This window comes from Zeus faber, assembly GCF_960531495.2.
Source record: "Zeus faber genome assembly, chromosome: 8".
Lineage (NCBI taxonomy): Eukaryota > Metazoa > Chordata > Actinopteri > Zeiformes > Zeidae > Zeus > Zeus faber.
In genome coordinates, this window is record NC_137195.1 from 29,614,890 (window position 1) to 29,628,338 (window position 13,449).

The 13,449-nt window shown below is 40.6% G+C and overlaps 1 protein-coding gene across 1 annotated transcript; it reads left to right on the forward strand.

Annotated features, from left to right (window-relative positions):
* Nucleotides 1–1,546: 1,546 nt before the first annotated feature.
* LOC307233551 (lysosomal-associated transmembrane protein 4B-like) lies at nucleotides 1,547–13,152 on the forward strand (the record flags this gene model as incomplete). Its single annotated transcript, XM_080004889.1, has 7 exons — nucleotides 1,547–1,642; nucleotides 2,830–2,941; nucleotides 5,652–5,725; nucleotides 6,473–6,595; nucleotides 7,669–7,767; nucleotides 9,440–9,535; nucleotides 13,033–13,152. The coding sequence occupies 7 exons, from the start codon at nucleotides 1,547–1,549 to the stop codon at nucleotides 13,150–13,152; spliced, it is 720 nt and encodes a 239-aa protein (XP_079861015.1).
* Between the last annotated feature and the right edge of the window lie 297 nt (nucleotides 13,153–13,449).

Consider the following 13,449-nt stretch of genomic DNA (forward strand, 5'->3'; position numbering starts at 1 on the left):
ACATTAAGATATTCAAAAAAAAGATACTTAACATTTCAATTAAAACACTTCATCCCATTTTAATTGAAATAATTTATTCATAGTCAAACCTGCTCGTAAACTGAGACTCGAAACAGAGACCTTAAGGTCGAGAAATGAGGGATCAGTTTTTGTTGTTAGTATTTCAGTTAGTTCTCGTGGATGGGATTCGGTTGAATAAACAATTTGGTTTTATTTTTTACTCTTCCAATTGGTGTCTGTTTCCGTTCTCATTAGTAACCTTGCAGGGCAGACATTGTGCAGTCTTTGCCCAATGCCACTGTTCAAACAATATAGTATTTCTTAAAATAGTTTGTCAAAATGTATCAATTACTTTTTTTTCCCCTGGAGGTTCTACAGCGATATGACCCTGTAGAACCTGTGTTTATACAACTTCACTGTCATAAGAATGCACAGTATACGGCATCTTGCATTGCTCTCGAGGGGGTTACATTATCCAGCTTATTTCACAGCTACCTATGAAATAAATGGATGCGTGATATATGACTATTGTGGCTAATTCAAGAACTTCCACTTAGAAAAATAGTCCACAACAACGTAGCTGTGTCAACATGGCAAATTATTCATCCCACAAATAATAAATGCATTTACATTTATCAATGTCAAATGTGACATTTATACTTTTCCTCAGTTAGCGGTCAATGTTGGGTTGAAGTGCATAGGCAGAGGGACGTCAGTCCAGGTGGAGAACTGGTTGCCCGTGGCAACGGTCATCATTAAGTAATAACTGACCGGCTAACTGCCAGTATTGACCAATCAGGATAGAGTACAACAGCTGCCTAATAATAATAGTTAACTTCTCTCCCTGCTGTATTTGCTATAATTACATTCATATTCAAGATTCAAGATTCAAGATTTTTTATTTGTCACATACATATACATACTTCCATACATATATGCAGTGAAATGTAATGCAACGCACCCGGTGATAGCACACAATAAGTCCAAGGAAAAAATAGAAAATAAAATAAAAGTAGAAAATTCCTTCCTAATAGACCGACTAACTGACTCCTAAAACGTAATACAGTAAGTGGAATACTTATAGAATAAGATACAATAAAAATGAATTGAAATAAAATGGAATAGATAGAAGGAATATGCCTATTTAAATGCGATGAATTCACATGTGACTGTAATAAAATGAATTAAGATTTTAAATGTATTCAAACAAATCGTTATTGTATTTAAAGTCAAAAGAAAAATACAGCTCTGAAAGCAAAGAGAAAAGTCCGAATTCTTTTGTTTTTTAAAGGACTAGTTCAAATATATATGAGGCCTGAGCGGAATATCCCCGGTGCCCCGTGTCGAGTCCCGAGACGTGGCCCCGCCCGCCGGCCACACGGTCTGGGCTTCGATCCTTTTACCCAACTCCCTTCAGGTGTCGCCGCAGGTTGCGCACAGGTCGTAACCGTCGGAGCCGGAGCCGGAGCCGGAGCCATCTCAAAACGATTAGATGATCGGAAGGGGGGGAAAAAATCCACAGTTTTTGTTTATTTTTTCTTTCTAGATGATGACTTCTCCGTGGGACCGATGGCCCCCCACCGGCTGCTGCCTGTGCTGCCATGTCCGCACAGGCACCATCATCCTGGGGGTCTGGTACATGGTAAAGCCGCCGCTTCTCACCTGTTTACCTGCCGGTAAAATTGATGATTAGACAAATAAATGTATGAAGTAGGTACAAGTGCAAATTGGTAAAGATGAGAAAATACATGTCAAAATATATGTAAATATAACAAAGGAAATTCCAATTCAAAACAACAACATAACAACATACACCATATTACTTGTGTGGTTCTTGTATTTTTTACGAATAAATGTAGCATAATTTATATGTGATTAAATATATTTCCATCAGTTGTTTTTTTTTATCACTTAGAGCTTTCATATATATATATTTTGTTTTTTTGCATTAAAAATCTTAATACAGATTTGTGGATTTTAGCATTTATCTTTTTTCCTTTTTTTTAATTTATTCTGTTATACAGTATAAATAGTATATAGTGTGTATATATAATATAAGTATATATATATATATATATATATATATATATATATATATATGTAAATGTAATATATAGAAGTATATATAGACAGTGTATGACATAGCATTCCTCCATATTAGAATGATATGGACATTTTTGGCATTTTTCTTAAAGTAAACAGGATCTTTCTTCTTGATCTTTTTTGCTCTCACATTTGCTGGCTGCATTTATAATATATATATATATATATATATATATATATATGTATGTATGTATGTATAGGAGGAGGTTGTCTAGGAGAGGGTGAACTTAAACCCAGTACTGTACCAGTACCAGTGGAAAAAGCTTCTGTTTGTAATTATGAATAAATCAGCAGTTTGGTCTTGTCAGGCAGCAGCGTCTGGTGTCCCATTGACCACAGAGAATTTTCCGTCACGTTCACCTGATGCATGAATGACTCATCTGAATAATGAAGACCCAAACAAAATGTGGCATATAAGCTTCTCACTCTCAACCATATCATTTTTTTACAGTCAGAGTAACACATTTTTAGCACTGCTCCTTGTAAAAAAAGAAAAGAAAAAGTTAAAAATACCTGGTAATCTGCTTTGGAAAAACAATTACGTGACTCATTGGCCCTTAAGCTATAATTTATACAAGTATTTATTTCATTCTGTTGTGAAATGGATGTTAGAATAGGGTCAATATTTCAATAGATTTGCGGTATGTTTTTGCTCATTCTAACCTGTCTACAACACCCCCCCCACACACGGCTTACTTTATCCCCCATATGCCTTCCTCCCTTAAGCTCATCAACGCCGTGGTGCTGCTCATCCTGCTAACGGCGCTCGGTGACCCTGACCAGTACCACCTGACCAGCACTGAGCTGGCCAACCATCTCGACGTCATGGATGACGCCAGTAGGTAGCCCAGAAGGTCCAGGCCTAACAGAGAACTCCACCGGCCCCAGTGTTTAGAGTAGTCCAGTAAGAACAGCAATGGCTTCAGCAATAGCCCGACTCACCATAGTTTCAGTGCCCCCATCCCCCCAACAAACTACACAGCAAAGTACAGCCCCGTAACGGGGGGGTGTTGCTTATATATAGGGAAGTAAGTTAGAAAGTAACGTGGAAAGAGATCCTCTCGGGGTAGACAGGTAGTATTAGAATGTGTGGGTGTTCTTGTCAATGTAGTCCAAACTGAGAAACAGCCCAGAGAAAGTACGATGCAACTCAATAGGAAGACACTTACAGTTATCACTATGCAAAATGTAAACAGGGCCAGAACTTCTTAAAACGTATCATTTAGTTATTTACTCACTTGCTTAATTACTAACCTACCTACAGTACTGACCTACTTGCGTACCTTTTTTACTAACTCACTTAATTATTAACCTACTTGTTTATTTTGTTTTACATTTCTTTATTCATATACTTACTTACTTACTTACTTACTAACTTACTTATGTACTTACGTACTTGTTTTTTTATTGATTTACTTACTCACTTACTTAGGCTACTTACTTGCTTATTTATTTATTTGTTTATTATTTCTTTATGAATTTACTTAATTACTTATTATGGGGGGGGGGGGGGGTTGTTTATTTATGGGGGGGGGGGGTTGACTGGTCTGAGATTATTGAGATACCTTTGAGGAAATATGTTCTCAACTTCAATTAGGCAAATTTAAGGGATTTTCTTTTACTGAAATAAGTAACTCTTTAAAAAGAACAGTCGACTTTTAACGCTCTGTTTTGAAATAGAACATTTCAAGACATCGTCCCTTCTTATATTACTATAATGTTTTGGAGACTGTTACAAATAACTAAGTTACTAGAAGACCAAGATCATTTCATGCAAAATATTTTTTTAATAAAATATGTGTACTGTTTATCTGATTCATTTTTTATCAAGTTTTTAATCTTTTTAGATATTCTTTCTTTCGCAGGCAAACAAAAATACTGTTTTAGTTTAGACATTCCCACCAAATCTGTTTTGTTTTTCAAAATCAACCAATATTTAGATTTACATTTATTCATTGATCAGACGCTTTTTCCAAAGGGACCTACATGAGACTTGAAACAATCAAAGCATACTAGTACATCGACCATTGGAGCAACATCGAACTTAGAGTCCTGAGAACCTGTTTCTAAATTCAACCAGATACAAGTGGAAGATGCTATAAGGAATCAGAATAAAAATTATTAGCAATTAATAAATAAACAATTCGGTACATTGGTGCAATATACAGTAAGTACTTATATGTTGTTAGTGCATTATCCAATACAACAACTTAAAACTCAACAAAAACAAGAATAGTTAGATATCACCAATATTTGTATCAGAAAGAAAATTGGTTTAGATTGGAGGCAACTCAAGAATTGCATTAGCACGTGAGGCTGGTCTACATCTGCAGTCCGTTTACATCTCATCTCTACTTTAAATCTCCAGTTAAAGAAAGAAAGACATTTGATGAAAAGCAAGATCCAAAAGGCACAGAAAATCATGTGTTTTGCCCATCTGTGTCATGTGTTTTCTATCTCTCGTTACAAATCCATGCCTATGGGTCAGATTGGGTGTGAATATATACAAGCTGCCTCATGTGTTGGCCACAGTTGCAACAGTGGCTCCTGATTGGAACCGACTGCTTTGTGCCAGTTCCAGGGGATTAGGAATCCATGTTATCTGTCACTACGGGTCTGGTGCCAGCTACGATCAGCCCTGCATGAGGCGCATATTCAGCCGCTAATAACTACAGTATAGGCCTCTGCTGAAGCACTGGTGTGTTCTAAACGGAGGGCTGCAATTTATGGTATTTCATGTAGCATTGTTGTAGATGTGTTTAAACGTAATACTGCATTGCATGTCGGAGGAAGCAGCTGTTGCCTGTGGCCAACATATTAGGAACCATCTAGAAAGTTACAGTTTTGAAAACACGGTTGTCAAAGTGCAATAATGCTCTCTATTGCAATGCATTGCAATTTCCATTAATTTTCCACATCATTTTTTATGTTTCTTTTCTTTTGGCATGGGGAAAAAAGTGCATACCTGAATCAACATATAGTTTCATTCTGTTAATATGCCACTGTGAAATGTGTAATTTTTCAAGATTTGTGCACTCCTTTATAAAGACAAAAAAAGCGGAGCTATGAGCCATGGTATCTGACACAAGAAACAGAGGACAGAGGGGGGTGGATGGGGCCTAATAAGAGATGTGATTGGGCCAGCCTAATGTCAATATGGAAAATGAACCAATGGGCTGCTGTTCCTGCTTTATGGGCCGGCCGCTGTACAATTTATTTATTTAATTTTTTATTATAAATGATGACACCAAGGTGCGTCTGCCAACCTAGAAAATGCCGGTATGCCAGATTACCAGTCCAACCCTGATTGTGTCCATTATTTACAACATTTACAGGGTTTTTTTTCATAGACGTCAATGCATCAATTAATGCCATGTCTGTCGGCTCTTACAAATTCAAAATCAGCACTGGTTTCCTATGTGTCAGCCTTCATGCATCCCTGGGATTTAATAAAGTTCCCATAACTCAGTTTGACCGAGGCATCCAACCTGAATTCACCTCTCCACAGTCACAAATCAAGGCTTTCTCTCTCTCCCTCCCCTGTCTAGATATGTGCATCGCTTCAGCAATCTCCCTGCTGATGATTCTCATTTGTGGGATGGCGACCTACGGTGCATACACGGTACATTTCCTGGCACTGTTCGTAACTGCAATAATACTAATTCTGACAGACAACTCTTATATTTACTTTATAATTATCTTTATTTATTTTGCTTCATTTCAGTTTGGCGTCTGGTCTGTACCGCTCATCACTCGCACTGAGGTGTACAGAAAACATTAGCACACTTAATGAGCTAGAAATATTGGAGTGATGAGCTTGATTCTCCCCATTGGATAGAAGAGTAGAGCCCAATAGATGGATGCCAGGGAGTTGGAGGAAGCAAAGCAAGCAAGCAGGCAGCAAAGCATGAAGGGCAGGAGGGATTGGCTGCTTATATACACCGGCCCATAAGGGCGTGAGAGTCTGTGGCGCAGTTGAGTTGTCTGACAGAACTAGCTCAAGCTACTCATCATTTGTACTTTGGCTCTTATAGAATGCATCGTGTACTGAGAATTATTACTTATTTTTTAAATGCAATTCAGAATCAGAAGTGATGATTGGCCAGGTGGCAGCCAATATTGGTGGTATTTGACACATCTATTGGTGGAAAAAAGTATTTGATACTGACTAATTTGGCAACTGTTGCAATTGCAACAGTAACAAACAATTATTTTTGTTAAGCCTTAGCTGGGATCGAGGCTAATGTATTTAGAAATCCACACAGTCAAGTGGATGAGATTCAGCCATTTTCAGATATAAACACAACAGCTTTTCTTGGGTTATTTTGGAGGTACTCCCTCTTCTCTAACCTAGACATTTCTGTTTCAGTTACACGCTACCTGGATTATTCCATTTTTCTGCTATCAAATATTGGACTTTGCCCTGAACACTCTGGTCGCCGTCAGCATCGTGGTCTGTCCGAACACGATACAGGATTACCTGCAGCAGATGGTAAGTGAGATGGTAAATTATAGCCACATGAATTTGAGATATGCATAGATATTCAATTGCAAACGGTTCACAAACTAAATTATTCAGATAGGCTATATAAATGCGCAAAATTTGAAGGTTTAAAAAGGCCATAACTCCTCCACTCTGAGTCAGATTCCCACAAAACTTTCCTGCTCTACAAAAAGTCAACAGAGCACTAAAGTCTGCCTAACTATATTTTCCGCCATTTTGAATTTTTTGTCAAACCCATTGTCAATTTAACTTGACAATGGGTGTGGTTTAACAATGGGTGTGGTTTAACACAAAATCGACCATAATTAATTGACCATTAATCCAATCCTGCACAAATCTGAATGAGGATATTAGGTAGAGTTATTTAAACCTATGTGCCAAAGGATGTAAAAATTAAACAGTAGTGGGTGCTACAAATGCCAAAAATGTGTATCATTTTTTGAGTCATTCCAGAAGATAGGTGCCATTTGTGGAAAGACTCCCCCACAATAATGGTCTAGGGAGGAAGGCGTAGTCTTTCTGGCGGTGGTGCACCGACATGGCAAGAGTTTTATTGTTAATTTCAATATTTGGCACGCAGGCCACAATTATATATATGACTGAGGATTTATTATAATAATTCTGGATAATAGTCCTCTCAGGCGCAGGAGGTATGGCGTTCCGCTCATGGGCTGCTCACAAGCATGTGCGCCGATCTGCTCTGTAAGACAAACAAACATTACGAAAACTCTCTGCCTCGAATCTCCAGCAGGGCACTGATTGGGCCAATTCAAGGCAGCTTGGTGGCCGCGGGAAAAAGGGAACCGTGCTGTCGTCTGCAGCCAGTGCTTCACCACGGCCCTTTGTCCGCCACAATCTCATAATTAACTTTGTCCACCAATGTCTAATATTTATTATTATTATTGATCATATTTTAATTTAAAATGTTTTTATATTTAATTAACATTTCTGTGTGAATGGGGAAACAGATTTACTTCTGAATATAATGAAAACGCGTTGATGGTCACTGGCTTCTTTTGTCATTTAAATTTGGGATTCATTGTTCGTTTTGAATTCCACAGCCTGATAATTTTCCCTACAAGGAGGAGATCGCCGCCCTGAGCAAAGCATATCTGGTCCTCATCGTGCTGCTCTTCATCAGCTGCATTCTGGGCTTCAAGGTAATTTGAACCTTGGCCTCGACCTCGGCCGTGGTCAACCTAAAGAACCCCCCCCTCCGTCCCAAACACACACACACACATACACACACGCACACACACACATCACTGAGAGAAAAATAAAACGTATGTATTTTATATAGCTGTATTCAAGTTAATACGTCTCCATTATGTGTGGAAATAAACAGGGGAACAACTAATTGAAATTCACTTGAACTGGTTCTGCGCCATGACAACAGGTCTAACAGCAGTCTCAGGGCCTCTTCCCTTCACATCTACTGAAGTGTTTTGACAAATGACTCACAGATTTATCTGTTTTGAGAAATGGTGATGAAGAAAAATCCTCATTGCTCAATACAATACTACCACATTACATAAAAAATTCTAAGGGTTATATATCTTTTTTCAATCCTCTAAATCAACAATTACCCCCTGTGAGACATTAGGCACCCCCTTGTGGGGGCCTGGCTTTTAAAAAATTACAAATCCTATCCGATTAACAATGAGCCTTATCTAAAAAACGCTAGCAGTGCACATTAATTCATATTTCTCAACATTTTCTCACAGCCATTTCGGCATTCAACACTGATATTTTAGCTGGAATAGGTATACCAACCACTTCCAAGAAATACGACACGTTTGATAAATCACAAGTTTGTTTTATATGTGTGTTATTGAAGACGGCATTAATGTAGTTTACAAGGCATGAACTTTATAGGCTTTTTTTCCTCTTATCATTTCATCTCATATTAACAGCATGTTAATCTCTCTTGAAGGTTTACTGTGGATACAATCATATTTAAAAAATCTGGGGAAAAAAAGAAATTGCGCTATTTGATTTGTCATAACAATTAAAATTCTCCTGCGACCCACAATTTAAAAAAAACATTGCTCTGGAGCTGCAGTTACACCTCAGATCTTGTGGCGACCCCTAACGGGAGCAGCCGAAAGACGAAGTTCAGTCGTTATAACTGATGGAATAATGCAGCTTGGATGAAACTTGAAAGAGTCGACTTTAATCGAATGGCTGATTTAGCCATCTTTGTAAAATTTCAATGCATATATCAGCCGGGTTCTTCTGAGTGGCAGACATGACAGAGCTGCTGGAGCGTTGAGAAGGAGTTACAGTAAGAAAGCTCACTTTGGTTTGTGTAAAGTTGATCACAATAGCAGATGGTGTTGTGTTTTGCCTGTGAGCTCTGAAAGCAAAGCTCTTGGCTGAGAGCCAGATGGTTCTTCGTTCGTGGAAAACACCAGGAACTCTTTCTTTCAATGTAAGGAAGATGAAACACTCTAGCATTGTAATGTGTATATTCCATAAACCATTATGCTCCCTACTCTCGCTACAGATCACAATGTCATCCGCAAACATCATAGTCCACGGAGACTCCTGCCTCATTTCATCTGTTAACCTGTCCATCACCATTGCAAACAAGAAAAGGCTCAGAGCTGATCCTTGTTGCGATCCCACCTCCACTTTGAATGCCTTCGTCACGCCTACTGCACACCTAGCAATACTTTATTTAGATAGAACCCTCAAGCTATAGGCAACATTCTCATTTGAACCAGCGACCAACCAACTCTCTCTCTCTCTCTCTCCCCCTCTCTCTCTCTCTCTCTCTCTCTCTCTCTCTCTCTCTCTCTCCTTGTCTTCGTTCTGGCCATCTGGTTTCAGGCCTACTTGATAGCGTGTGTGTGGAACTGCTACAGGTACGTCAGCGGAAGAGGAAGTGCTGAGATCCTGCTTTACATTACCACTAATGACACCACGGTAAGCCTCCGTCATAGTGATGCAAGACCTGTGAATGATTCGTTCATAGCAAACAAATCCTTTAAATGACTCAGGATTCCCCGCAGCAAATATTGTTCTCTATAATGACTAAGGATTAAATTAATGTGAAAATCGGGTGAAGGCATTTGGCATAATTCATATTGAATGTAACTGATTTACACTTGCATGCTTCCAAGATAGATAATTTTGACAGAAATAAACGATTCCTTTGAGAATCCACAACTCAGAGCTGAACCGACAATTCTGACTCTCATTACACCGACTGAATCAAACGAACGAAGAGTCTGAAAAATTGAACAAATCTTTTCCCTCATGAAGTGCCGAATCTCCGAAAAGAGTCAAACTTTTCATTAGTACCACTTTACTTTTGAGCTGTCATCAAAATGCTGTAGTCACTTCAGTAGAAGAGAGGCAGAATGTTCAGATTTTTGCCATGTAGCAATTTAGCAAGAGCTTCACATTTTGAACTTTGGGTGCAAAAATCAGAAATAAATGCTGGGACATTTTTATGAATTAGGACTGGGTTGAACCTAATTCAACAAAATTCACAGTAAATATACACATTATCAGATTGGATGTTCCGATTATTTCTTCCTGTCAAAATTGAACACAGCAATTTTAGGTTAAGGGATCACACTGCCCCCCCGAAGAATCGCCACCTTAACGCGATGGAGGGGTTTGGGTGTCCCTGTGACCCTGGGAGCTGTGTTGTCGAGGGCATTAGCCCCTGGTAGGGTCTCCCAAGGCAGAGTGGTCCCAGGAGAGCGACCAGACAAGCAATTCAAAGGACCCTAATGAAATGACAACCAAGGCAATATGGTACCTCGCCCAGAAAAGGGAAAGCGGGGACCCCTCCTGGAGCCAGACCTGGGAGGGGAGTTGCCAGCGAGCGTCTGGTGGCCGGGCCTTGACCCATGGTGCTCGGCCAGGCACAGCCCAAAGAAACACCTGCTGATGGACCTGTTGATCCTCGGCATCGTAGACTAGTTCTAGGGACGTGTAATGTCACCTCTCTGGTGGGGAAGGAGCCGGAGCTGGTGCGGGAGGTGGAGCGGTACCAACTAGATATAGTTGGGCTCAACCCCTACGCACAGCACCAAACTCCTGGAGGGGGGCTGGACTCTCTCCTTTTCCAGAGTTGCCCAGGGTGAGAGGTGCCGGGCGGGTGTGGGGATACTCACGAGCCCCCGGCTGAGTGCCACTGTTTTGGAGTTCTCCCCAGTGAACGAGAGGGTCGCCTCTATGCAACTACAAGTTGCTAAGGGGAAAGCTCTAACTGTTGTGTGTGCTTATGCACTGAACACCAGTTCAGAGTATTCGGCCTTCTTGGAATCTCTGGGTGGCGTCCTGGATGGGGCTCCGTCTCGGGACTCTATAGTTCTACTGGGAGACTTCACATGGGCAACGATGGAGAAACCTGGAAGGGGTTGATTGAGAGGAACCCAATCGGGAGGAGCCGGATCTGAATCCAAGTGGTGCTTTGTTATTGGACTTCTGTGCTAGTCATGGATTGGCCATAACGAACACCATGTTCGACCATAGGGTGGCTCATAAGTGTACGTGGAACCAGACCACCTTAGGTCAAAGATCGATGATCGACTTTGTGGTCGTGTCATCAGATCTGCGGAGCGTATGTCTTGGACACTCAGGTGAAGAGAGGAGCAGAGCTGTCAACTGATCACCACCTGGTGGTGAGTTGGATCAGATGGTGGGGGAGGCTGCCAGACAGACCTGGTAAACCCAAACGTGTAGTGAGGGTGAACTGGGAACGCCTGGTGGATGCCCCTGTCCAGGAGGTCTTCTGGGAAAACCAGAATATTTACAGGCCGTAAGGCACTCACAATTTGGTTAGTAAAGAAGTGTGGATCAGAGTGCAGACTTCCAGGGAAATCCTAATTTGTAAAACACCTGAGGAGGGTGAAGGAAAGAGAAACCCCCTCAACTGAACGGCTGACATCACTATGCAACAGTGCCATAAATAAAATGAAAAAAATGAAAAGCACACTCCTTTTGATCCCACTCCATGTTTCACTTGCTGCCACATATGAGGAGCCCTGTGGTTACGTCATAGGTTGGTGAGTTCTATGGGTCCATATGTTGAAAATAATTTCTAATGATTGTGGCACTTCCTCACTCACATCCACACACATACTGAGTTTTGGTCAGCGGACCCCAGTATTTGGTGTTAAATCATTAGTCCTTGCCTGACGTTGAGAACAAAATTGGAACTGGGGTTCCAGAATTGGGGTTCTACTTAGAACATGTAGTAGAACCCCCTCTCTGGTCAACCAAACCTGCTGGTCAACCATCCCCACCCCCCCGCCATGCAATGGCATTGGGGTTAGTGGATGACGGTGTCCCAAAAAGCGCAATTTGATTGTCTGTTGTCAAACGCTTAGTCACAGTTGCAAATGTCATACTAAATGTTGAGATGTTTGTTTCTGCCGGAGTGCATATTAACCGCTTGGACTGATTTCGGGACAATTTTTAGAGATATTGTAAATTAGGTTCTTACTTGGCCTGTCTAGTGTGAATTGAGACGTTGTCACTGTTAATAACGGAAGGCGCAGGTCAGATGGAGCTTCGACGGGTATCGTCGTAGATTAAGTGACCTGGAGTGATGCCCTATGGTCGGTCTGCCATGCCTGCCTGTCAATAGCAAACCACAGAGATGTATCTGCCGCTCCATCAACTTAGATGAACAAAGCCTTAGATGGAGAAGGTAGAGCGCATAAGTCATCTGTTGAGAGGAGCTCACAGGTTGTCCTATAGCATACGTCACAGATTTATTTTAGGAGAAGGGCCAACTCTGCGCTGAGAGAGCCGAAGAGACAAGCTAAAATGTACCTGAGGATTAGTTGTGAAAAGTCCACCTAGTTTTACCAGAAGACGGTGATTCAATGAGGGCTATCAATTATCGATGAAGGGGACTACTTCAGGGGACTACTTCAGGGGACTACTTCAGGGGACTACTTGAACTGCTACAGTCTCAGCAACGCACCATGATTTGGACCAATTGGATTGTTTATTATTATTACTAATATGATCAGTTCTATTAAAAATCCTGACATGCAGGATAACAAAGTTTAACCCCTGTTATTAGTTTAGCAGTTTATTCTTGTACATATTTATTGTTTTGTTAACGGTTACAGTTTTTGCATCTTCTGGAACTATAACCTGTTCTGCTGCTTGTCCTGCTTGTCACTTGAGTCATGGTGTTGTTTTATAAAAAATAACTTGTTTTTGCTACTACACATAGGCTATTGCCCTATCTACAAGTATATGCCCTGTTGAACAGCCTGCTTAACTTGCTTATACCATGTAACGCTGAAATTTTAAATTGCATTCTGCATATGCATATTATTGTCCAGCATACTTGAGTAGATTTGTAAAAAGAATGGACTTACTACTGACTTTGAAATGGGAAATTTCTGATAAATGTGGCACATTTGAACCTGTTTTCTTTGGCCTTAAAGGTGCTGATTCCTCCGTACGATGACAGTGTTGCTGTCCCTACCAAGCGGGCTCCTCCACCTTACACCACAGCTACAGGATGCAGCAGTGGGTCGCTGACTCCCAGGCTGCCAGGTTCCTGATGACAGGGAACTTGCCGTTCCAACAACCTCCTGGAGCACAGCACAATCGCACTCAATACTCAGTGCTCATGTAAAAAGAATCAATATCAAAAAAGGAAGAAAATATGTACTTCAATCAAGTGTAATCTGTCAGCATGGTGAGAAAATTTGACTTGACATAAATTCTTATGGCAAAGAAAAAATCTTTCATGAAAGATCGCATAGTCTTACACAACAGTCGTTATTTTCCAACCCAGGCCTTATTAAATGTTACTTCCCGTAATTCAAAGCACCACCTCGCTGAATGATTTATTATTG